The 27609-nt window shown below is 46.6% G+C and overlaps 1 protein-coding gene across 1 annotated transcript in view; it reads left to right on the top strand.

Annotated features, from left to right (window-relative positions):
* Positions 1-27609, top strand: part of LOC119971636 (potassium voltage-gated channel subfamily KQT member 1) — an 865896-nt gene that overhangs the window by 575098 nt on the left and 263189 nt on the right. Inside the window, exon 13 of the mRNA XM_038807461.1 lies at positions 25226-25301. Coding sequence (XP_038663389.1) covers positions 25226-25301 — 76 coding nt within the window. The remainder of the gene's footprint in view (positions 1-25225; positions 25302-27609) is intronic.

Here is a 27609-nt window from a genome sequence, read left to right as displayed (position 1 = left end):
CAACCTCGAGAACACTGTTGCAAGCAACCAAGGGGAACAATCATGGGGGCATTAAAAAATGCTTTTTGTTCTATTAATTCAATTCGAACATTTAAATTTACTAGTTGCATTAGAGGTTGGAAAAGTGGTTGCTTAGCACTCAGAAAATGGCAGGTAGGAGAGATTGTATGATGTAATACATCCATTGGAGCTGGCAACGGACTGCAATGGGAGGCGTACCTGAGTGCTGCCTTTATTTTTTCACAGCCCAACTGCCAAGACGTTGACCATTTTGCTTGTTATTATTTTCAGCTACCTTGTGTGTTCAGCTATGATGTGACCTGCGTCTGCTGAACCCCTCCCAGGCTAGGATAATGGTTGTTACTAATGTTTTGATACAACTAAACTGAAAACATTCTTACGTTTCATATCTTGACTATGATACAAGTAGCAATCCTTGCTGCTTGCATACATTAAAAACAAGCAAGATGCACTGCTAATAGGAGACATATAATCCTGTGTAACTCCTATATTTAGCCTCTGAGTACATGTGTGCTAAGATCCATGGTTGCACATTAAGCTCGGTAGCTACTGCACAAATGCACAGTGTTGCAGGCTTAATCCTCAGAGATTCACACTGGGCCAAGGTCTGACAGCTGTTGACACCTATTTGATATCTTGTCCAAATGGGCATTCAAAGTGATTGAGTTTGGGCAGAGAAACTATTCAACTTTGGAGGCAACATAGGCCTGATGATATTGTCACCTGACATGTGCACACACGCACTTGTATAGCAATCCAGAGGTGAACTCTCATTTTCCTCCCCATCCACCTGATCTCTGACCGCCAACCCAGCAACATATGCCAAAGTGATGTCCCAACTGCCCCCCACCCCCTCACTGAGAATGTTCCAGTCAAGACATGCCAAGGATTAAAGCTGGACCCTTTGCATTTAGTGCCACAGATACAAAACACATTTACCCACGGAGCCAATCATATCTGTTCTTGGTTCATGTTGAAATCTCTGGTTGTTTGAGGACAGGATGGGATTAAGGATTGATTGGGTGAAGGTTCATGCCTTGCCCCTCCACAAACTGAATCATTAGTCCGAGTTAAGCCACCATGTAGTTTTGTCAAGGTAAGACTCGGCTGGTGGGATGAAGGGAGGGGTTTGGACTTTAGCTAATAGTGTAAAATGAGTGATAGCGGAGCAGCTGCATGTTTTACATTTCTCTGGATTTTCGTTTCAGCAGAAATGGAAGCCAAGGGAGCTATACGTATACAAATGGCTGATTCATGATATCACCAACCAAAGTCAAAATAAGTTATGTGTGTTAACAGGGATGAAGCAAGAAACAGAGGGGATTCTCGAGTGCCTCCTGTTGGCAACATCAGGAAAGGTGTGTGAGCTGGTCACCCATCCTTTCTCAACAGTCTCCTGTGGCATGGCAGACCAGGAGCCAAACGTAACTTTTTCCCATTCTAGAAACAAATGAGTAATTGGGAAAATGTAAGCCTTATAAAATATATATTAGAATTCAGGCTTAAACAGTAAAGGGCTCAAAACAAATTCACTGGCATTTACAAAACTAATGACTTACAATTTTAAAATTTTCATTCAAAAGATGTAGGCTAGGTCAGTATTCATTGCCCTTGAAAAGGTGATAGTGAGCTGCTATCTTGAATTGTTAACGTCATTGTGATGGAGGGGAAGCTGTGGCATAGTGTATTGTTAGTGAGATAGTAATCCAGCAAACAAGGTAATGCTCGGGGGACCTGGCTTCGAATCCCACCATGGCAGACGGGGAAATTTAAATTTAATATAAATCTGAAATTCAAAGTCAAATGATGACCATGAAACCATTGTCCATTATTGTAAAAACCTATATGGTTCACTAATATGGAAGGAAATCTGCCGAACCTACCTGTTCTGGTCTGGCCTGCGTGTGACTCCAGATCCACAGTAACATTGTTGACTCTTAACTACTCTGAAATGGCCGAGCAAACCACTCCGTTCAAGGGTAATTAGGGTTGAGCAATAAATGCTGGCCCAGTCAGTGATGCCCACCTCCTCTGAATTCATAGAATTTACAGTGCAAAAGGAGGTCATTCGGCCCATTGAGTCTGCACCGGCCCTTGGAAAGAGCATCTCACTGAAGCCCACAGCTCCACCCTATCCCCGTAACCCAGTAACCCCACCTAACCTTTTGGACACTAAAGGCAATTTAGCGTGGCCAATTCACCTAACCTGCACATTGTTGGACTTAATTTTTAGAAAAAGATACACCCACAGTGCTGTTAGGGAGGGGAGTTCCAAGATTTTGACCCAGCGACAGTGAAGAAATGGCGACATATTCATCCAAGTCAGGATGCTGAGTGGTATGGAGGGGATCTTCCAGCTGGTGGTGTTCCCATGTGTCTGTTGTCTTTGTCCTTCTAGATGGTAGCGGTTGTGCATTTGGAAGGTGCTGTCTAAGGAACTTGTAGTGCATCTTGTAGATGGTGCACATGACTGCCACTGTGCATCGGTATTGGAGGGAGTGAATGTTTTTGAAAGTGGTACCAATCAAGTTGGCTGCTTTGTCCTGGATGGTGTCAAACTACAGCTAAATTTTTAAAGTTATACACAAAAGACTAAGAAGTCTCAGGGCGCGATTCTCCGCTGCCCACGACGGGTCGGAGAATAGCGGGAGGGCCTTCCCGACATTTTTCCCGCCCTCCCGCTATTCTCTCTTTCCCCCCCCCCCCCCCCCCCCCACGGCCGCCCCAAGACACGAATCGCTGCTCGCCGTTTTTTACGGCGAACAGCGATTCTCCCCAGGCCGATGGGCCGAGTTCCCAGGCCTTTACGGCCGTTTTCACGAACGCAAACACACCTGCTCTCACCGTTCGTGAAAACGGCCGCAAAGTGCCGTCCCGGACAACCATGGCACCGATTGGCATGGGCCTGCGATTGGTGGGCACCGATCGCGGGCAGCGGGTCCGATACCCACGCACTATTTGTTCCTCCGTCGCCCCGCAGGATCAGTCCGCGGGGCGGCTGAGGGGCATGACGGCCCGCGCATGCGCGGGTTTGACGCATATGCGTGATGACGTCATCCGCGCATGTGCGGGTTGGAGCCGTCCAACCCGCGCATGCGCGGCTGACGTCATCGTGCGCGACGGTTGCTAAGCCCGCGATGCCGTGCTTCATGGGGGCCGCGCTGCTAGCCCCGCCCGGGGGGGAGAATCGGGTCCCGGGAGGGGGCGCGGAGGCTGACGTGAAACACGGCTAGTTTCACGGCAGCCTTTACGACTCTCCGCATTTGCGCAGAATCGCGCCCTCAGTCTTTGGTCAGTGCAGAGTCAATTGCTCTCAGTCAGAATGATGATCAGGCTATAATTGGGGACGAAAATGTTGACCGGGGTTCATGATTCTGACTGTGATCCAGTTACATCTGCTGGGAGTGTGATAATATGATGGTGCGCCAACACCCGGCAATGGAGTAGCTTAAGAGTATTAAGTTATGTGTGATTATGACCAACAAGGTGAGATGTCTGAGGGAGTCGGAGCTTCTGAAACAATACCCAAGCATGAACCTTGCACCTTTGGAAAAGGATTGCCAGCTCAAATATTAATAAGGCCAAATATTTCGAGAGAGTCTAGAATTTTGGAGATTTTATACATATAACTTTCTCTTACTGTTACCTTTTGAACATGGTCCAAGTCTTTTGTTTCAGGTTTGACCAATGTAAGCTTTGTCACATTAAGAATATTTTTTTGAATTGGAGGAAATTTAAGGGGCAACACAAATGGCAAAGGGTTGTCAAAACGCCAAGTGACAGGGAACAGATGGTGAACTTGTGGGTCATATGGCTTGGAACTGGGAAACAAGGCAGGAAATGTATACAATTTTAATAGAGGACGACAAGTTCTCACATGGACAGTCATAAAGAACTCAGAACGGTGCCTGTAAGAACGTGAAATCAAGGTGCAGTCTCAAGATTTGCTGGCATAGATTGGTGGTTTCAATGGAGTCGGCAAAGCTGTGGTATTGGTTTCACAGAGAACCTGAAACCAACAGTAGCTATGACTCACTGTTGTTTACATGGCGTTGAAATTAGAATATTGAAATGTTTCAGTTGTTGGATGTGAGGTGGCGATTGATGAGATCTACTGCAAATCCCAGAGTGTAAATCAATCCAGTATATAAGACAACCTCATTTTTCCAGCCCCAAGAATCATGGGCTGGATTCTCCGGTCGCCGATGCTGAAATCGCGTTCGGCAAACAGCCGGAGAATCCAAGTTCCCGACCAAATAGGGGGCGGCGTATTCTCCAGGCACGCTGCGCCACATAATGACGGCCTCTGGACATTGCATGCTGCACAGCGCGGCTGCTGCAGGCCGCCGCCATGCACGGCCACGGATCCGGCAATTCTCCGGGGCCGTATCGGCAGCTAGAGCCGGGTGCTCTACACTGCCATCCTGCTAGCCCCCAACGAAACATGGGAAAAACACCAGTTGCTCTGGCGTAAAACACCACCGTTCCCACGCCGGCGTGGGGACATAGTTCCAGAATCGAGAACCCAGCACAAGGTTTTTGCAAAAACTTAGCATATGCGTTGACCCTTTATTCAGCCGTGGCATGCTTCACTCGCATTAGAGTAGTTGGCCTTAATTTTTCACCCTATTAATGTATGTTTTACTTAGCAATAACTTATGAGTAAGGCAAAGGCCTGCCTTCGGGCAGACCACTCATAGAAAGACCCTTTTACTAGGCACAAGGGAGCAAGAAGGCAATATGAGCTGTGTTGTGAAGATGCGTGAGAGTTGAAGACAGACCCAGCACAGCATTCTCCATAAGCCAATGCCGGAAATTAGGGCGTGCGATCGGGCAGAGAATGGCGCTGGACTCAGTCCGCAGCCGCCACTCCGAGCTCCTGCTGCATAAAACCATGAGTGAACCACACCGGCTGGAACTCAGCCAGTTGTTGGCGGAGAATCGCCGTTGGGGCCTCTTTCAATGGCTGCCGACTGGCGCCGTGTCGACCACGTGTGCAATTGGCACCTATTCTCCGGAGAATCGTGGGAGCGGCGTCGGACCCGATCGCGGGCCTGACGCCCATTCTCCGCCCCCGCGCCGAGCGCGATTGCATCGCGGAGGTTCGGAGAATCCTGACCAGAGACTCCAGCCCCCACTCTTTGGGCAGAAGAGGGAGCAACATTGGACGAGAGGCCAAATCTCTAGGGTTGGATTCTCTGCCCCGCCGTGCCACATTTCCATTTCACCCCACCGGTGGGATGCTCCGTTAAGCCGGCCGGTCAATGGGGTTTCCCATTGTGGGGCAGCCCCAGACCATAGGGAAACCCCCGGGCTGACTGCAAAATGGAGCATCCCGCCGGCGGTGAACCCAGCCCCTATTTCCTGACATTCGGAGATTAATTTGGAATCTTTTTCTCCGAACTTTCACAGTGTCTTAAAGGCAGGTGAATTGTCTCTTGGATTGATGTCAGGAATCCCATTTGAATGTCATGAATGCTCATTTAAAAGTTGAGTACAATGGAATCTCGTTCCCCCCTCCAAATTTAGCAACCCATTGACGGGAATATAGACTGTTCTGTTTTACGACTGGATGTAAGTGGTGTGCACTTGGCGGGGTAGACACCTTCCTGGATTTTCAGGTTAGTGGATGTTGCTGTCACCTTCCTTTGATGCTTAGATATCAGTTGCCTGTCACAAACACTGCGCCAATGCTGGGCACAGGTGATGGCTCAGCCGAAGTCAGGACTGTGGGGACGGGGCGGGGTGCAGGGTGAATGTTGGAGGGGAGACAAGGTGCAGAGTGGAAGAGTGCATGAAGCTGTCTGGGCACTTGAATGTTAGAGCCAATGTGGTGACAGCTAGACAGGTCACTTCCTGCCTGCTCCGCCATGAGATTTGATGTGCTCCTCACGGCTATATAATCAATGAGCTGGACAGCACAAAATCCCATGTGCTCGACCACCCCGTTCTCCAGCCGTACTCACACCAACTTTACATTTCTCCACTCCACTTTGTCATAGTCAGACTTTTACAGCACAGAAAGAGGCCCTTTGTCCCATCGTGTCTGCACCGGCCATCAAGCAAAGATCTATTGTAATCCCATTTTCCAGCAATTGGTCTGTAGCCTTGTATGCTATGGCATTTGAAGTATGCATCTAAAGGCTTCTTAAATGTTGCGAGGGTCGCCACCTCTACCATTCTTTCAGGCGGTGCGTTCCAGATTCCCATCACCCTCTGGGTGAAAAGTTTTTCCTCAAATCCCCTTTAAATCTCCTGCCCCTTACCTTAAATCTATGCCCTCTGTTTATCGACCCCCCCCTACGAAGGGGAAAAGTTCCTTCCTATCTCGCCAATCTATGCCACTCATAATTTTATACACTGGAATCTCGGAACTGAAAATGCCACCCTATCTGCTGGACATTGATTACTTTTTAAAATGGCGACCGCCATACCCATAACCAGGTTTAGTTTTATACTCAGTGACAAGGTGACCCCCTATTTTTGGAGGGATTTTTCCACGTTTCAGAGGTTGACTTCTAAACCAACACCAAGAGTATTCCTTATTCTTTCCGGTGACGTATTGAATATGGAAGAATCTTATTGGACAAGGTAATATTCTGATGATCTTGCAAGCGTTTTAGTTCGATTCATGACTTTGGTGTCAATGAATGATTCATTGTCATCATTGTCAGTCCCTCAAAGCAAGAATACCACCTGCCAAGCTCCATTTTTGGTGTGTTCTCAGGTGGCTCAGCAGGTTATCTCATAGCTACAGGACTTTGAGCAGAGAGGTCAGAAATTGCCTTGAGGAAGGTGGATTTCTGAGCCAGTTTTCTGTTTTATCTCCTTCTGCTTTCATCGTTTCTCCAGGGCAGAGTTTGTACAATTAGTTTCTGATGTTTTCCGGCTTGTTGGAAGGGACACTGCCACATCGCGTAGTTAGCAGTAAGTTCCATTCACACACCAATATCCCTTTTACAATGAGTCCTTCAGAGTGTCCTGAAAGTGCTTTCTATGTCCTCCTTGAGATCGAATGCTATCTTAAGTTGTGAAAAGAGGATCTGCTTCAGAAGTTAATTATTCATGCTATTGTTATGATCCCAACTGATAGTTCTGGACAAGTCGGATCCCAGGATGAAAACCGGCTTGGTAGATCCTAACTTTTTTTTGAAACTGTGGAGCAAAGTTACGGAACAAGTTCATAGGAGTTTACTGATGAACTTTTAATATAAAGAATAAAACATTTATTAAACAAAGTGGGGGGGGGAGGGGAGAGGGGGAGGAGAAACTATATTCCACCAGAAAAAAAGGTTAGAAAGATCTCAATATAACTACAAAAAAATGATTCAAACCCACACCATTCCTTTTATCCTAATAGAGCCTTTACAGGCACAAAGACCCAGTGATGATTTACCACTATCTTCAAATCAAGGTTTGTTGCTTAGGCTGGCCCAGTTTCAAATTGTTCTCTCCGAGTGGATTTCTGAGTATTCATTAGATTAGTTTCTCCCAGTTGGAATCGCTCACTGAGACATCCAAAACTGCACTCTAAACTCACGATTATTTAAACTGCTGTGCAAACACACAAGTTCACTAAACTCAGTCCTCGACAGCCTTGCGCTATTTCTTATCAGAGAACTTAGAGCTCCTGTCTTCACTTTCTGGTATACAAACTCTGAACTCATTTGTTGTCTTTTCCTGTGTCTCTGTCGATGTCACTGGACCCCTGTCACGAGGCATATTTTTGACTTTGTGTTTTTTATTTCAAAATCCTAAATTCTAACCCCTTTTGTGACCCATCTCTTAACTTCAAGGGTTGTAAATCCTCATTAAAAATGCAAAGAAATTCAGAAAACCAGACCTTTTCACCAGGGGGCACTCAGACTTCACAGCGCCAAGCCAACAAATAAAACTAAATCAAACTGAAACTGTGTTCCAGCTTTCTTAACACACTAAGATAAATATAAATTAAGCCTGAAGTTATACATTGTTGCTAACAGGATACAGTGACCAGACCAGCGGAGCTGATTTCAGATCATCATGGTAGCGATACTGCAGGAATTGGCTTCAATGACAATGCTGGAGTTTGTTCACCTGTCTCGCCACATGACTTTGGAGCTCAGCACTTAAAACAGTGTCAGAGATGGAGTAAGCACTCATTCATGCTAAAGCCATGACTTAAAATAAAACAGTGGCCTGACCATCAGAATATTATGTTGTCCAATAGGATACTACCCCATTCACCATATTATTGAAAAGAATAGCAATAGATCCCAACAACATCGGTCTCACATTCATTGGCAGAAACATTCCAACCAGATTGGCTGGTACCTCTTTCCTTCTGAATGAGGGACAGAAGTCCAACCACTTAAAGCTCATTCAAGCGTGAAATATCTGTGGGGCACCTGGAGTCGGCAGGGATTCTTCCATCTAAGAAATTCAGGCCATTATTCTTTGGAACCATTAACGATGAATTCCCCAAGCCTTTCCCCCCCAAATCCCTTTGTGTGACTCCTCGCGTACTAACTTCCTGTTTATATGTAAGCAAACCCTGTGACGTTACAATTAGTACATTAACCCTCCCCACCCCAGGCCTTCCCTACCCTCCCCGTCTCCTTGAACACAACTGGATTCTGGTCTGTGTACTTAGGGAGCAATCCATGCCCATGCTGCACCCGAAAAGCAGCTTGCCGCAGCATAGCCGATAAAAGGATCTACCCAGCTTGCAATGCCTCGCGAGGTCCATCACGATCTTGCGAGATGTTATAATGTAAATCCTGCTCATTGTGGGCGGGACTTTAATGTGCAGATTCCTGAGGTAACTGAGGCTTTGGGATCATCCAATTTGCCTCTGAGACCTCGGGCAAGCACCCTTCAGCCTGACCTCCACAAATGGCGACCAGAAGGACAGCACTCGTGTGGGTCTCTCAGGGGTCTCCCATGGTACTGGAGGCCCCCAACTGTGTGGATAGCACAATCGCTTCAAAGCTCCAGTGTCCCAGGTTCGATTCCGGCTTGGGTCACTGTCTGTGCGGAGTCTGCACATCCTCCCCGTGTGTGCGTGGGTTTCCTCCGGGTGCTCCGGTTTCCTCCCACTGTCCAAAGATGTGCAGGTTAGGTGGATTGGCCATGATAAATTGCCCTTAATGTCCGAAATTGTCCTTAGTGTTGGGTGGGGTTACTGGTTTATGGGGTTAGGGTGGATGTGTTGACCTTGGGTAGGGTGCTCTTTCCAAGAGCCGGTGCAGACTCGATGGGCCGAATGGCCTCCTTCTGCACTGTAAATTCTATGAAAAACTCTATGCCCTTTGGGCATGGTGGTGCCCTGGTGCCACCTGGACACCGCGTCAGTCCCTCTTATAGTGCATTCGAGCTGCGGGGGGTGAGGGGCCGGGGGTCACTTTGCGGGCCGGGAGATGGGGATGAGTGGAGCTCCCCAGTGTACAAACGGGGTTATGTGCAGCCTTGACCGCGCATTCCCCACTGAGGCCCTTATACACTACGAGCGCCAGGAAATACGTGGCTAAACGAGCTCGTGATGGGACTTTGTTCCCAATTAGTTGAATCGCGGCCTTAGTCTCGGGTGCCCTCATGCTTTTCTTCTTCTGCCCACTGTGGCGCTGCCTCTGCAGGCTCTGGAGACCTGTCAGCCAATCATGTTGGCTGGCACCCTCTAAGGTGGGACTTCCTTCTGAAGGAGGCGGGAACTCCCACTTGCAGCGTAAAATGGCTGTGGGGCACACAGAGTCAACGGGAACTCTCTGGATGCCAGAATGCGAGGCCCTGTCATTTGAGGAATTCAGGCCCATTTCTTTTAACCTCTGTATATGATTGTCTTATGAGAATTTGACAGACCTACTGGGGTTAATTTTGACTCTGTGTGTGATGGTGCAAAAAGGGTGCTAGCGCATCGGCAGTTCATTTCACATCTCTCATGATTTTTAATTCCACTAACTTCTTTTGATTTTGGACAGGAGCTGCAGCTGTGGCGATTAGGGGCTTTTCACAGTAACTTCATACTTGTGACAATAATAGGTTATTATTATTATTATTAAAATGAGGCTTTATTTATCTCCAGCCTCAATGTGCTAGATTGAGACAGATCCCTAGGTGCACTGATCCCGTACCATGTAAAAACTGAGTCCATTATATTGGATAGACTCTTTGAGTCTAACTCCTTGAGTGCAGTTCTCCGAAATGGAGACAGTGTTCGCGCCGTCGTGAATGCGGCGTGAAACGGGTGCAGGGACTACCGATTCTGGCCCCCACAGGGGGCCAGCAAGGTGCTGGAGCGGTTTACGCCACTCCAGCATCCCTTCCCGGCGTCAAATGGGTGCCGTACCAACCCATGTATGCACAGTTGGGCCGTGCTAACCTGCAAATGCGCAGCTGAGCAGCGCCAAACCACGCATGCACGGGGGACTTCCTCAGCGCGCCGGCCCGACACAACATAGCGTGGGGGTTCAGGGGCTGGCCGCGTAATAAAATAGGGCTGGAGAGGCCGTCCTGCCGATCAGGGGCCCCAATCGCCGACCAGATCCCATCTGAGGCCACCCCAGTGAAGGAGCGTTTTTCCCCGCCCCACAGGCCGCCCCCGACCTTTCACGCAGAGTTCCCGCCGGCAGCGACCAGGTGTGAATGGCGCTGGCGGACTCTGCCGTTCCCGCGTGGCCGTTCGGCCGATCAAAGCCGGAGAATCGGTGGCCCGGCCGAGGACAGCTGTCCGCGACCGGCGCTGCGCCAAATACGCCAGCGTAAATGGCGCCGATTCTCCACTCCTCGGAGAATCACCGACCGGCACCATGGGAAAAAATGACGCGAACGCCGATTCTCCCATCCGGCGCGGCATGGGAGAATCGCGCCTCTTATCTTCTGAAATTTAAAGTGTTTTCCTAAAAGCTTTATGTTCTGCTGTGGAACTGAATTTAGCCCATTAGCAACATCTCAATATAAATTTTCTAAAATTCCTCAGAGATGAAATGGTTCGCCGAATGCTCAAAAGGAAAAACACGACACCACCCCCTTCCTCAAACTCCATAATTGAGATAGAGAGGAAGTGTTCTTAAGAGACTGTTCTTAATTTTGTGCCTCACCGTCACCCCTTCACTTCAGATGTATTATTATTATTAGATGTTGGAATCAGACTGAGAAACACCAGGAAATGAATGGAAACTTTACCTCTCATGGGTAGAGGCAAACTAAAGACTAACACATTTCCTCAGTCTAATTTGAAACAACTTGGAAACATTGAAGTGCCTTGGGATGTTTCATTATATATAATTTGCTATATATATGTATATATATATATATATGTTGTTTTTGACGAGAGAATATATGTTACCATACAGATAGCCATCCAGTGCAGGATAGAAGTAGCGCCAATCTTAACATACTTCCACAAGCTTTTATTTCACAGGACTACTCATCATCTAGTTGCAACTCCTAATCCTACCATCAGTTTCAATCTGCTCCTTCTTATTGGGGCACAACTGAATTGCCAGTTAATGCCCAGCACATACATACATCATATACAATTAACAGTATTGGCCTTTTGAGCCAACAGATCTTCTCTGTGCGATGAAACTCAATGTAATAAAGAGTTATCAGGAGAAGATTAATTTGTGTAGTCAACAAACTCTACGGGCGCGATTCTCCGGAAAATATTCCAAGTGTGGTAGCGAGCGGGAATTGCCGCGAACTCCCGGGTGCTCAGCCCAGCAAAATCGGCAACACGATTCAACATTAATTGGTCCACTTAACGAGGCCTCACGGGCTTCTCGCCTCAAATAACGCCTCACCAGCTGAATCTCCGGCACCGCACTCACCAGCCTCCTGCTGACAAGGTCGAGCAGCACTTAAACTGCCAACCCCAGCCAGCTCGCTGAGTGCTGAGGAGGGGGGTGTTGGGAGCTGGGTGGTAGCGGAAGGCCGGGGGTGGGGGGGGGGGGGGGGGTGGTATTGTACAGCATGGAATAGGGTATTGTACAGCACATTAAACATCTTTTTGCACAACCATTATGATGCCTCTGTCACTTTCTTCTGCAATGCGGACTGAACCACGGACCCTTTGCCCATCTCTCCAGGCAACACACCTCCCCGTGGCGCTCACCCAACCTCTGGCGGGCTCCGGTGGGCATGTCCCCGGAGCTGTCACCCACCCCTTGTTACGTGTGCGGTGTTGCCTCCCGCAGTGTTCAAGCACAGTGCCCAGGCATCGTGGTCTGATTGGAAGCCAGGCAATGGCTCTCACATGCTACATGGCCCACCCACCCACAGGAATCCACTTGGGTTGTGTCAAGTGCTCACTTAACCACGATTGCCAATTTCCTATTGGCAACAGCCTTCAGCGGCGAGGCCAGAGGCCTCAGCAGTGGATGGGGGTTCTGGGTGATGGGTGGGGCAAACCAAGGCTTGCTTCCAGAATGGGTATACACGATCCAGGGGCTGGCATGGTATGGCTGCGATCGATTGCCCCTGGTTGCCCTCTCGGCATTTCCTCCCCGACACCCCACGGTGGGCCATCCCTGCGGAGGGTCCGCCACCTCCAGCCGAGCACTGAAGTGGCAATCCAAGCACCCGCAGGCTCTTTGCCTGTGAGCAAAGATGGCTACTCACCTCCTCGGCTCCCCAAAGAAGCCCTTCCACCAGGTTCACGTTTTCAAAAGGAGTACTAATCGATGCCAGCGTGACCAGTTGCTGGGGAGGCCGCTGAATGACAGGAGGCCGTTGGATTTGGTGTCGCTCTCGTTGATTGTATAGAAATGGGGCTTAAGTGGTGATAACTAATTTCTCGCCTCGCTCCGGCGAGATCTCAATTTCACCTTCGGAAACGGGCTGGTCACATCGCAAACTGTTTGGTGCCCAGCATAGATCTCATTTTTGGCTGTCTCGCTATTCACCAGCCTCGTTTTGCTTGAACGAGTGCGCAATGAGGCCGGAGAAACGCGCCCTGCATCAACTCCCCAGGATAGACAGTGCCAAGGGCCACTTATAATAAATAAAATAATAAATAACCTTTATTGTCACAAGTAGGCTTGCGTTAACACTGCAATGAACTTACTGTGAAAAGCACCTAGTCGCCACATTCCGGCGCTTGTTCGGGTACACAGAGGGAGAATTCAGAATTCTCAACTGGTACAGGAATTGAATCTGCGCTGCTAGCCTTGTTCTGCGTCTACCTGTCCTGCCCACAGTGCTGTCTGCCTACTCGGGAGCAGATGCCAACAAGCAGAAATGCACAAAGAAACTTTTCTCCCATTTGTTGCAAACCTCCTGGGTGGCATTCTGTGATTCTGAGGCTAAGTGTTAACGCCGTCCTGACAGCATGAACACGGCCTCAGGATCAGCAATTCTGTCCCCTACAGGGGGCCAGCACGGCACTGGAGCGGCCCACCAGCTGCTGATCCTGGCGTCAACTGGGCACCGCAGGATCCACACATGTGCAGTGGCACCAGCGCCAACGCGCGTATGCGCAGTGGCTTCCTTCAACGAGCCGACTCTGACGCAACGTGGCACAGGACTACAGGGGCCGGCACGGAAGAAAGGAGGCCCCCAGTCAGAGAGGCCGGCCCGCCGATTGGTGGGCCCTGATCACAAGCCAGGCCACATCGGAGGCCCCTCCCTGGAGTCGGACCCCCCCCCTCCCCCCCCACAGGCCACCCCACCCAACCTTTCCACGCCGAGTTCCCGCCAGCTGAAGGCAGGTGTGGACGGCACCGGCGGGACTCAGCGTTTTTACGAAGGCTGCTTGGCCCATCCCGGGCCAAGAATCGGCAGGCAGGACGCGTAGAGCAGCCCCCGACTGGCGCCACGCCAACCACACCGGCACCAATGGCGGCAATTCTCTGCTCTGCGGAGACTCGCGTGCTGGCATCGGGGCAGCATTACGCGGTTTGCGCCAATTGGGGGGATTCTCCGGTCCGACCCCAGGCTGAGAGAATCCCGCCCCCTACTCCTTGTTTCTGCTGAAAAAAATCTAGGAGGTAGTTTGCAAAAGAACTTGAGAACCTTTCACAATTACATTCACTATTTTAATCAGCCTGCTCGAAGAATCCTTTGAAATAATGGAAATCCCACAGCATCTACTACATGCTCTCCAAGTGAATGATGGTGAAAAATGAAAACATTTAATTCTTTCTGAACTTAATGGGCACATATCCAATAGAAAGCAACATGAATGTAGCTATTGGCTCATCGACCAGCAAGTTGGAATGCTTTAAAATATGTACATGTGAGCAAAATTTGTTTGTCATCAACCTTTCAGCTTAACACACAATAGAAAGTTGGAACTGAGCCGTTTTTTCATAGGCTTTTGGAAAGCTTAAATCTCTAACTGTAACTTTTGCGAAATATTCTGGGATTGAACAAAAATAATCACTTGGCTAGTTGTTATCACAGGACCCTCGTCTTTTACCTCGGGTAAATTGATTGTTATTACTCCTGAATTTATGAGACAAGTTTCATCATCTTGGAGTTGGGCATGTTAGCTCACTGTGATTTTGCAACTTGCATTGTCATGCATCACCTTGAAAATAACATTTCGGGCAATTATTTCTTGGTGGATGGTCATGCGCTGCCATCCTTCCGCAATATTTGGTCTGGATTTGGAGATGGACAGAAAGAGGCTGCTTGCAAAGGATGATGGGTAAATGTAAAAGAATGTGACCATTTAAATTGCCGCATATTGTGAATACGACTATTGGTAACCTTTCCAAAAGTTATTTGGGGAACAGAGATGCCTGGCAAATGTCAGTAACTTGCACAATGAAGCAAGCCCAATGTCCAGCCGTCTTGAGCTGGACCTGGTTCAGAAGGGGTAATCCGCAATTACAGCATGCCTGTTAAGAGGACGAGGAAAATGTCGTAAGTGTACAGGTGATCCTTTCTGCCTCTTTGTTGATATTCTGATACATATTGGATGCAGGTGACTTGTCATCAAATGGTACAGTTCTTTATTTGGGTTGTTTGTTGGTTTGGGGCTAATATAGCCATTCCAGCATTGACATAATCAGATAAGTGCACTTATGCTTGAAACTAAGGCGGGAGAGATTGCTTCCTTGACGTAGCCTGTCTGGCCTGGAATTTCTTTTCTTTCATGTGTGGAAACCTATTGTCCTGACATACATAAAAGGTGGCCGTGTCAAAACCGTTGGCACAACCACTTAAATTAATTCAGAAATAGCTCAAAATGCTGCTGTAAATCGCTTTAAATGTACTTTCACGAACAGCACTTCCTGGAAAATGTTTTATGCTACCATCAGGAAATTATGCGCAAGTCTAAACAACGTCACTGGGACCTAATTTTAATACAGTTAACAAACAGAAACATGGAAAATTTCCAGCACTGTAAAAGGCCACTGGCCCATGTTCACTGCACAAGGCACATTGTTGGGTATTTCTAATACCAGTGCAACGTCTGAACAGAAAATGGCAGGAGATCAGGCACATTAGATCGCTGCTCATTTTTCTGAATGGTTACTCCTATGTTACATCTATTGACCAGGCATGTCCCATTAAAAATCAACTTTGGTGCATGTCCTGAAAATGAAATCCTCTAACTCGACCATTATAAATGTGTGCCTCTGGAAGTCATTGTTCCTGTGAGCCCTTTTGGACTATTTAATTTATAAAAGGTGAAGGAAATGAAGTCTGAATGTTTTTCTTCCAATTTAGTGTTTAAGTAACCTTTAGGTTCTTACTCTGACTAAACAAAATATCACCATGTTTATTTTGTTATATCTGTTCCTGTCAATTTATATTTCGCAGTTGATTTTTAAAAACCAAGTCACAAATTGTTAAAATAATGAATACAAAGGCCTCCCTGGAAGGAACATAAAAAAAACAGGAATGTTATTTTTCTGGGTTATCTGGATTGGGGTATTTTTAACCACTGGCATTCAGCTTTATGGGATGCGAGATGCGTCACTTTTCTTTAATGTTTTCTTTCACTGATCTTACTGTCGTCATAGCAACATTGGAGTCAAGTAAATGAGAGGTCAGAGGTTTGAGTGTTTTAGTCTGCCTGGCTGGCCAGTTGGGAGCCGAGCATTACAGTATCATGTCAAAATGGGCTCCACTCAAAGAGTGACTAGGGTGTATGTCATTCCTTTGTTTGCTTCCCCACCCCCTAACTATTAACAGGGTGACATTTGAAGTGGTAAATATGAAAGCCTTAGTTAGATGTTTCATCAATCCACAGAAATGGCTTATAGTTTGGGATGTGTGTTACAGTGACTCTCGGAACCATTTCATTGCGAGTATTGGCGGGAGGTGAAAATGGGTGGGGGTGCTGCGAGGGTGGGGGTGCTGCGAGAGCAGGGGTGCTGCGAGAGCAGGGGTGTACGGAAGGGTGGTTGGAAGAAAGAGGAAAAGTCAAGCCATTTTATGCAAATTTATAATTAAGATTGTTTAATAGTCTCTGACATATAACATATAATTAGTTGTTTCTTGAAAATATTGCATAGTTTCTTCAGGGAAGGCAGGATAATTTTCCAGGTATGAAAAGGAGAAAGGATGTTCAAACAATTACACCATTGATCATTACTTGATTTCTAAGTGTTAGGTACTGAGGCATATAGTTGTTGTCCAGCATATTCCTTTTTTCTTCCGCACCCTCATTGATAAGGAGGTGGTGCGGTCTGTAGATTGCCAGCCCACCATAAGGTAACAGTAGTGTTTAACATGCACCCCCTTCCACCCACACACACACACACACACTATCAGGACTCAATTGAATCTCCTGTCCAGAAAATCAGGTTGAGATTAAATATATTTTCCTCCAGTTGGTTTGTTGAAAGAAAGATATTTGCATTTACACAATATTTCACGATCTCAGGATGGTCCCATTACGTTTTACATCAAGGGAGAACTTTTATAGTCACTATTATAATGTAGGAAACATGACAGCCAATTTGTGTGCAGCAGGGTCCCACAAGCAACAATTTAATGACGACTAGATAATCATTTTTAAGGATGATGGTTGAGAGATAAATAATGGACATTAGGGAGAACTGATCTGCTCGTCTTCAAAATAGGGCGGGATTCTCGGCGAGGGGGGGAGGGTGGGGCGCCGTGAATCCCGCTCCGACGCCGGCCTAGCCCTTGGAAGTGCAGAGGATTCCGCACCTTCCGGGCGGCCCGACGCCAGAGTGGTCCGTGCCGCTCTTGGCGCCGGTGTTGGGCCATCCGGCCAGTTGCAGGAGAATTCCGCCCAAGACTTTTAATAGAAGGAGACAAGGCCTCAGTTTCATATCAGAAAGACAGTACCTCTGACCATGCGTCATTCCCTCAGTGCAACACTGGCAGGCCAGCCTAATGTCCACGGTGAGAGTTGAACCCACAATCATCTGACTCCGGTATGAAGAGGGTGCAACCACTGAACCACTGCTAACACCTAACTAAAGTAAATATACATCTAACCTGGTATTCCCTATTTAATTCAACCTTGGGTCACTGTCTGTGCAGAGTCTGCACGTTCTCCCCGTGTCTGCGTGGGCTTCCTCCAGGTGCTCCAGTTTCCTCCCACAGCCCAAAGATGTGCAGGTTAGGTGGATTGTGATCAATTCGCTGAGTCATAGAATCATAAACTCATAGAATTTACAGTGCAGAAGGAGGCCATTCGGCCTCTGGGCGGAGCACCCCACTTAAACCCATGCCGCCACCCTATCCCCGTAACCTTTTTGGACACTAAGGGCAATTTATCCTGGCCAGTCCACCTATCCTGCACATCTTTGGACTGTGGGAGGAAACCAGAGCACCCGGAGGAAAACCACACAGACACTGGGAGAACGAGCAGACTCCGCACAGACAGTGATCAAAGCCAGGAATTGAACCTGGAGCTGTGAGTAACTGTGCTAACCATTATGCTACCATGGGGTAGGGTGGGCGAGTGAGCCTAGAGTTCTCTTTCGGAGGGTCAATGCAGGCATGATGGGCCGAATGGCCTCCTTCTGCACTGTAGGGATTCTATGAACCTACTTTTCCGCCATATTTAGGTAGGGAGAAAAATAGACTTCCTGGTGACTTGTAAACAAAAGTATGTGTTTTCTCTGACCCACACCCCACTCAAAAGGGAACTATCAAAAACCTAATTTCTTTTTTAGAAATATTTTATTCCTGCAAGTGGAGTTATGATCTACTTTGATCATAGGAGGAGGGGGTGTTCTCTTTGAAGTGAACTCCATTGTATTTAACATAAGGCAATGTTTGTTGCTCTGCAGAAGACTGTTTAGATTCCACAGGTGTTCACAATAGGCAGCCACAGCGAAGTTTGGGTCCATATGCTTTCCTGGAGCTTCAAGATTCCAGGTGTAAATTGAAGCTTTCCCTCCCTCTGATATACAATCGGGTATTTTGTTTTCAGAAAAGCCTCTCTATTCTGGAGGAGAGAACAAATGGTCTATTTATTAGTGAGAGGAGCAAAACCTGGAACTCTGACAGAGTATATAAAAAGTGTATTAGCCAGAATCAGACTAATACCAAGAATGTGAAAAGCAATTGTGAAGAGTGGCGGGACTAGCTAAAAATCCATATAATTTGATGGTCTGGATCTGGTTCTGATTATAGTCCAGAACAGCTGGGGAGTGGATTGGAGTTAAAAATCAATATCAAAAGGGGACTCCTTTGTATGTTTCTACCTCAACTACAAGCCATGAGTTTATAATTTGCAACTATATTATAAAATAAGCCCTTTACAATACACTTAACTATCTCTGTGTGTGTGTGTGTGTGTGTGCGCAAGCACTATTCCTAGCCAGTCTTCCACTGTCTTCACTTAGGCCTTATGTCAATTGTGCCTCTTCTGTCAATGCTGAAATAGCCAAAGGAAACATTTAGAATGAAAATCCTGTATGTAAGCATTTGTCTGTAACAATGCAATTGCAGGCTTTGGTCAGCAGGTTGTCCCAAAACATTTTGAAAGCAACAAAATACCTTTTGAAGCATAGTCAGTATTGTGCAATAGAAAATCTTGTTCGAAAAATCTGAGGTAGGTCCAAAAGAGTGAGAGAAGCGATGAGATGTGGAATTGGTTCTCACTTTGTTTCATAGTTATAGAATCCCTACAGCGGCAGAAGGCCATGCGGCCCATCAAGTCCGCACCAACCATCTGAAACAGCACCCTGCTTAGGCCCAATTCCCCATTCTATCCCCACCTAACTGTTGAACACTAAGGGGTCCACCTAATCTGCACATCTTTGGACTGTGGGAGGAAACCGGAGCCCCCAGAGGAAGCCCACGAAGGCACGGGAAGAATGTGCAAACACAGTTTCACTAATATTGCCCGCTTTAGCCCCGCTCCTGAAGACAGTATCTTAAGTTGCCCCCATAGTTGCCGACTGCCTCATGTAAATGCTCCTCTCCCCTACCCCACCTAAGTGACCAAATGAATATGTGAGAGTTGGAGATAATGTGTGGCAGCAAATGTTGGGGACACTCCAGCCAAGGCTCAATGTATGTCCTCAGCCAATATTCTCACAGCCTTCAACATATGACTGGATTACAATCTGCTACACAACCTCCACCAATTTGTTTCCCATGTCCTCTCAATGAGCATAGAGGTTAATTGTTGTCTCCTTCCAGTTCCTGCCCACCCAAACCATTAACATATTGTAATCTGCTAACTACCCACAGACCTCCTTGTCTCTTTCAAAACATCAAAGATAAAGTGAACACACTGGAGATATGCAAGTCAGCCAACATCTGTAAAACAGGCTAACATCTCATAGCCCATTTTTCAGAGGAGATCTAAAGCTGAGGAACCCACCTGACTTTTCTCTTCACAGAGGCTGGCTGACTTGCTTTGTATTTTTGTTGTGTTGTGCTTTTATTGCAGATTCCCAGAATTAACTTTTACTTTCATTGGTACAGTAGCATGCCCAGTCAGCCATCATGGACACCCTTGCCAATTCTTCATCAATCTTGAATGGATGTAACTCTTCTACTCTCAATCTGTTTGCCCAGTCAGTCAGAAATATAAACTGAACAGGCCGGGAAGCCTTTGAACAATTATCTGTCCCAGTGTAAAGTACCCTCTGCCATCACCCTGTGCCTTCCATTCAGAGTTGGTAGAAGATCTGGTTATCTAAAGTGCTGCATTCACAGGAGGAGTTCCTTAAATTTCCAAATGCAGCAAAAATGGCAAAATTAGTTAGTGAAATTTTTACTTTATTTAACATTTAGAGTGGAATCATGAACTCAATCTGAAAAATACATTTATACCCCTGCTAGTAATGGCAATCCAAGGAAAACCTGCTGATCGCATTTATCTTGCTAATCACAGCAATAAGAGAACTGATGGATGTAGACCTGACCACCGGGGCAAAACGATGACAGAGCGAATTGCTTGCCTGTTAATGAACTCATCAAAATAAATCAATAGACTAAAAACCAAGCATGTTGTACAATGGACATGCATTCTGCACTGCCTATTATCAGCCAGGCAGGGAAGTTCAATGATATTTGCCAATACCCCCCCCCCCCCCCCCTCCTCCCCCCCCCCCCCCCCCCCCACCCCCACCCCCACCTCCCCTTCACCCCCCTTAGAATTTCATAGGAGGACCATTGAAATGACCAGTGTGTTTTTCAATTTCTCTTTGGACAAATCCTATAATGTAAACCATATCAAAATTTTCATTGTGCCCGTCATTGTCACAGCAGGAATGACAGCATGATTCGTCATCTCTCACAGAATGTTTTGGCTGGAAGATGGCACCCATTTCAATGATGGATTACCAAGGCTTTCTTTCTTCATGTAGCTGGGATTAAGAGCTCACTGTGGGCTTTTGCAGTGTGATTGCCTGCAGTGTGTCTTTTATAGCATTTGTTGTTACACAAAACCTAAGGCGAAGTTGGTGCAACAGGACAGCTCTGCCCTATTAAGGACTGTTCAGCGGGAAAGCTGATACGCAATGTGTTCATGATATTGGTTTTGCTCTCAATAGGAATTGAAGGCTCCAGATTTGTAACTGGAGCAGTTTTGCGTTCCCTGATTATATGTTCATGTTAGCCTTCATTAACAATATAATATTAGTTTTCAGTGTTGTGGTCAATGTGTCTTGACGTGCACCGCCTGATAGTGTAACATAACGCAGATCAAGTTGTAGTCTCTTTAAATGATGCTGAAAATTGGGGAGCTCAGAGAAGTCTACAAGTCACGAGCAAGCTGGCAAATGAAACTGATGTTTGAAGAAGAAAATTATGCGAAACCTTGTATAAATTCAAAGTGAGTGTGGCAGCAAATTGAATGGAAACGAATGTGATCAAAGGCAAAGTTTGGCTTTGGTCCAGCTCTCTGTGTCTTTCTACCTTATTCTTTTATCTGTGTGCGCTTTGTTCCCCCTGCTTCACATTTTGTGGTTTAATCTGCCTCACTTTCTCTGTGCCTTATCACCCAACTGTCTCGCTAGCTCTTTCACTTTCTGCCTTACTCTCTAAACTTACTGTTGCTGCCTCAAGATTGTGTTCAATATACCTCTTTGTTCTGTTTCTGTGCCTCCCTTTTTCTTGTGCTTCAATCAATTTCTCGATGTCTCGATATCACTCTTTCTCACTTTCTGTATATATTTCCTTTGTCACAGCATATCTATGTCTCCGAGTCACTTTATTTATCTGTTTGTCTGTCCCTGAATCTTTCCCTGTCTGTCTGCCACTTGTTATGCCTCTGTTCTCTTTCTATTATCGTCTCTTGTTTCTGTGCCTACTTCATTTGTTTGCCTGCTCACTAATTTTCTCTCACTCTCCATTTTTTCCCTGTTCTCTCTCTCTCCGCCTCCCCCTTGTGCTTTTCTCTAATGTCTGCTCCAAAGCTTGCTCTCATTCATGCCCCCCCCCCCCCCCCCTCCCCTCTCTCTTACTAAAAGCTTGAACTTGGGAAGAGAGAAAGGAAAGAAATTAGTCCCAGTGTTGTGTCAGACATAACACCGTTGTTTTCAGTGTAATAACGTTTCGAGTTACCCAGTGTTTGGCTTTGACTATTTATTACCAGAGGTTGGATATTTCTGTAATTAATCCAACTGTCTCAGCAGCCGTACTGAGAACTCAGGGGGACTATCGGGTTTCCCATGCCAGCAGTTGCTCATGAACTGCAAAACAAGCCCCAGTACGTTTGCCGTTTCAGCCTGCAGTTGCCGAAGATATAATCATTTACTCTGCAAAAGCAAGGCCATTATTTTGAAGCTTTCGGGCCATCTGACTAGTTTTTTTTTGAATCGTCAGTGAAACAAATAGTGCTTTAAATCGAGGAAGAAAACAAATCAGGGATTTGCAAGAGCTCATCAATTTGCACAACTGTCCCTAACATGAAACAATGCCTTTGATTGCCACTAGTGAAAGCAGCTGGGACATAAATTTGGCCAGGAGACTTTTTAATTGAATGAATTGCTAGAATTTCAGCTGTGGAATCAATTTTTCCAGCCCCTTCAATAAATCATCCTGATATATATCCCCTGTACATACCTAGAAGTACAGTAAAATAGTCCACTGCTGTATTCTATCAATTGAACAATAGGATAGCTTGGATACTACAGTTCCTGCTTCTAAAATGTGTGCCGCACATATTTGTCGGCAAGAAAATCAGTATATGCTGGAATTCTCCGGTCGTTGGGATTCTCTGTTCCTGCCGCCAGTACAGCCCAATCCGCGGGTTTCCTGGCCGCATAGGGTACTTTTAATGGGAATTCCCATTGTCAAGCAGCGGGAGTAGAGAATCGCGCCACCAGTGAATGGTGGGATGTCGAGAAACACGGGGCTGGGGGACCAGGGAATCCAGCCCATAACATTTTTAATAATAAGTTATGTAAATAACACAAATTTGTTTTTACACAGATTGTTCATTCAGAGCTCAAGCGTTCAATTATTAAAGATTTTGTGACTCTTTTCCATAAGTCAACCAGCTCCATTGTAATAGTTTGACCTGGACTGGGCGATCTTAGCTAATTTTCCATTTCCTTCACTTTGGATGGAGGACCTGTTGCGGTTAACAATAGCAACAGTGTGTACCATTTACAAGATGTATTGCAGTAACTCAACAAGCCAGCACCTTCCCGCAGCCACTACCATCTAGAAGAACAAGGGCAGCAGATACATGCAAACAAGGTGGCACAGTGGTTGGCTTCACAGCGCCAGATGCCTGGGTTCAACTCTGGCCTTGGTTGACTGTGTGGCATTTGCACTTTTTCCCCGTGTCTGCGTGGGTTTCCTCCGGGTGCACTGGTTTCCTCCCACAGTCCAAAGGCGTGCAGGCTAGTTGGATTGGCCGTGCTAAATTGACCCTTAGTGTCCAAAAGGTTAGGGTGGATTGCGGGGATAAGATGGGGCTCTTTCGGAGGGTTGGTGTATATTCAATAGGCCAAATGGCCTCCTGCTGCACTTTAGGGATTCTATGGATTCCAACACCATCACCTGGAAGTTCTGCTCCAAGTCACTCACTATCATGATTTGGAAATGTATCGCCATTCCTTCACTGTCGCTGGGTCAAAGTCCTGGAACTCCCTCCCCAACAGCACTGTGGGTGGACCTACACCATATCGACTGCAGCATTTCAAGAAGGCAGCTCACGACCACCTTCTCAAGTGCGGTTGGGCAACAAATGCTGGCCTAGACAGCAAAGCCCATTAACCATAAAAATGAATTTTAAAAAACTCTGGTTGGCCTTACTGCTGAAGGTTTTCACATGAAATGTCCCACGTTCAGCTACTTTGTTATGCCAAAGCACCTTTAACCCCAATCTCCAATATTTTTATAACTAATCAATGAAGTGGTCAAAGAAAATGATAAAAACACAGTTTTGTAGTTCTCCTTTGTTTTGCTGTCCTATGTTCCTGGACAGTAGGTCTGGAATATTGATATATAATTCCTGATGTAGAATTTTAAGGATGGCAAGCGATCGGCGCTCATCCTCCTGAGAATTGTCACCTAACGCTCTCCAACCCATCCAGGCACAATGCTGCAGTGAGCAGAAATGGTACTGCTGAGCTCTGTCCCGGGACCTTCGAAAAGTTAAGTCCTGGGGGTCCCAGGGCAGGGAGGATAGGAGTCGTCCAGAGGAGCTGGCAGGGAGTAGAGTGATTGGAGTGGTTGGGGGAGGAGGTCCCAGAGCTCCAAAATTCCAGGGAAGAGGGTCCCCCAACTCTGAGGAGGCCTTCGGAGTGGGGCGCCATCCCCCTTTCCTACCCGAGATGGGGAGAAATTTAAATGTAATTTTCCCACCCTACCAGGTACCGCCAATCTAAAAATTGAGGCTGGGCAGGGTAAGGCCCTCTAGCGACCATTCACCCAATAACAGGATTTTCTGTCCGAGACACTGCCTGGCCAAAAGTGAAATTGCATCTGGGTTTGGACAGGGGGAATCCCATCCATTCAATTTTACGCTCCATCCCTGCCCCGCCCCCCACCCCAACTGCCTCAGAACCCGTCTTGAGGGGTAAAATTCTGCCCCAGAATACTCCAGACATTCCTGGAGAAATTGCAACCTTCCCTGGTGGTTCAGTGAGTCCATTCATCCAGTAACTGAGCATTCCAAATCAGAAAGGACTCGAATTTGATCCCCAGTCTGGTTTGTCAGCTGGTCTGAACCAGGGTGTCTGTGGTAGTGCTACGGAGGCTTTTTCCTCCCAGGATCTCTGTCATTCATCACTATTCCCGCAGGAAATGCTTATTTGTGGACATGGAATAATCATAGACTTGGCTTAGCTCATGATTAGGCTATTGGATTACGCTATTGAGTTGGATGATCAGCCATGATCGTGATGAATGGCGGAGCAGGCTCGAAGGGTCAAAAGGCCTCTTCCTGCTCCTATCTTCTATGTATCTACGTGAGACTCAAGATGGCCTCAGCCCGTATTGTCAAGGCTCACCAATGAGTCATTGTCTAGCCTAACAGGTGAAGAAGACACACCTGATTGAGGTGCCACACCTAGTGTCCGTCAAACATATCCCAATAAGAAATCAACACCTTCCAAGTGTAGGAGGGAGGGGGGGACGGAGGGAAGAAAAATGAAGGAAATTAATGTGAAAAAAGCAGGGAACCTATTTAATCAACGAGAAGGTGCAAAAGAATGATTCACAGGAACCCCTGTGTCAACAATAAAAAAGGAGCTTATTGGTCAGAAAGACAGATATTCTTTGGTGGTAATTGAGTCTGATTCAGAGGGTAAAGAAGATTCATTGTGATGTCTTTTTCTTCACTTGTGCATTCTCTTCTAACACAGTCCTGTTCTGTTCACAGGTTGAGGGAGTCCCACAGGGTCACCGTCAAGGTGATTCGAAGGATGCAGTATTTTGTAGCAAGGAAGAAATTTCAGGTGAGACCTAGACAGCAGAAAGGTAAAAGGGTTCCTCGTTGTTTCTTTGAGGCCATGTAATGAAAAGTTTTGGCAGAGGGAATTCTCTTCTGTAATGACTGCAAACTACGCCCTCTATTCTCTGGACTGTACAATGGGGACGGCCGTCTCATTGAGAAAGTGTAGACTGGAAAGAACTGGGACTGCTGTAATTTAGCCCGACTGAATGTAATTTATTTCTCTTTCTGCCAACGACCTTGACTCTTCAACTTCAGCACCTATATCACTTTCCACTAACACATTCCAGTAACTTTTCACCAACTCCAGAGTCGCTTCCACCCTTTGTGTGAAGTTATTTGATTACAAGATAAGAAGGCAGACTATGCTATTTTTCTCTCGATTTTTTTAACTAATGCTTTTCCAGGTTATTGCTGTGCATAGCAGGAAGCTATGCCTTTCACTATTTAATGTTTTTCCGTTTCAGCTTGTTAATTTTACTTTTTATGCAGAGATGTTCTTTGTCACTTTCTCTGTTCCTTTTCTTCTGTCCTCACCTTTTCCAGCCAGCTGCAGCTGAGAGCAGGGAAAGTAGGCAGCCTATTTTCAGATGTCCAGCTGGTCAGAGGCTTGGAATTCTGTGGAGAGTAACTCACCTCCTGGCTCCGCAAAGCCTGCCCAGCATCTGCAAGGCTCAAATCAGGAGTCTGGAATATTCTCTTCTTACTTGAATAAGTGCAGCTCCAACAACACTCGAAGGTGGACACATCCAGTTCATGGATGGCACAGTGGCTAGCACTGTTGCTTCACAGCGCCAAAGACCCGGGTTCAATTCCCGGCTTGGGTCACTGTCTTTCCGGTGTCTGAGTGTTCTCCCCGTGTCTGCGTGAGTTCCCTCCGGATGCTCCGGTTTCCTCCAACAAGTCCCAAAAGACGTGCTTATTAGGTGAATTGGACATTCTGAATTCTTCCTCAGAGTACCCGAACAGGCGCCGGAATGTGGCGACGAGGGGATTTGCTCATGTCACCTTAAGGGAGGTGTTTGATATTCTATACCTGCAAACATCACCACCCCAACTCCCTGCTAAACGCAAATTCATTTCATCCCACACTCGGTGTCTGCACATGGCAACATGGAATACTCCATTTCTCAGGGGTGACACACTACTGTGACATGAGTGTGATGTAAAGCTCTCATGAGACCTGGAGTACTGGGAGCAGTTTTGGACACCACATATGAATATATATACAAAACTTCTAGTGCACGTTAGTGAGCCACATTGTGAGCACAAAATCTGAAATTGGTTGTTAGTGTAATACATTTTTAAAATAAATTTAGTGTTCCCAATTAATTTTTCCAATTCGGGGCCATTTTAGCGTGGCCAATCCACCTACCCTGCACATCTTTGGGTTGTGGGGCGAAACCCACGCAAACACGGGGAGAATGTGCAAATTCCATACGGACAGTGACCCAGAGCCGGGATCGAACCTGGGACCTTGGCGCCGTGAGGCTGCAGTGCTACCCACTGTGACACCATGCTACCCTATTAGTGTAATTCTTACCACATTTGGGATTGTTCAGTAAGTGTTGTCCAATGGGGGAATCACAGCTGATGTTGGACGCTATGTTCTCAGTTTTTCAAGCACGGGTTGGTTGAGTAGGGTTTCTACTATGCCTATTAGGAACAGTCGAAGAGAGGTGCTGTTTGACATGATCCACCGGTCTTTGGCATGTATGACCTACATACCTAGCATCACGCTGACACTGAAAGTTATATATCACATTATTCAATTGTGTGGCAGTAGAATTTTTTTTTTGCTTGGTGGCAATGACCTGTTAGCTGAGAATACCACACATGTTACCACTCCATGTTCGGCAAAGGTCAAATACAGGCAACACGTCTTTTTCAGTTAAACAGAAATATGGGGACAACTGTTCCCTTGTGCATTCTGCATGACAACATCTCAATAAACACAGTCCACTTGCCAACCAATCAGCATCTTTTTCTCATGCGGTATAAATTGTTGTTCCCTTTGCAATTTGGTATTCTTGTGTCTATCCTGATGAGTGCAAGACAAAAAGATTTGACGGGATGTCACTTTTTCAGCAATACGCAAAAGTTAGGAAGTTATGACATATCTGTATAAAACACTTATTTGGCCTCACTAGAACATTGCGTCCTATTCTGGGCACCACACTTTCACAAGGGTTTTTTTCAAAATTAATTTACGGGATGTGGGCACCACTGGCTGGGCCAGCATTTATTGCCTATCCCTACTTACCCTTGAGAAGGTTGTGTTGAGCTGCAGCCTTGAAGCACTATATCCTTGA

The sequence above is a fragment of the Scyliorhinus canicula genome, chromosome 9 (assembly GCF_902713615.1).
Source record: "Scyliorhinus canicula chromosome 9, sScyCan1.1, whole genome shotgun sequence".
Taxonomy (NCBI): Eukaryota; Metazoa; Chordata; class Chondrichthyes; order Carcharhiniformes; family Scyliorhinidae; genus Scyliorhinus; species Scyliorhinus canicula.
This window is presented reverse-complemented; position numbering and strand designations above follow the sequence as displayed.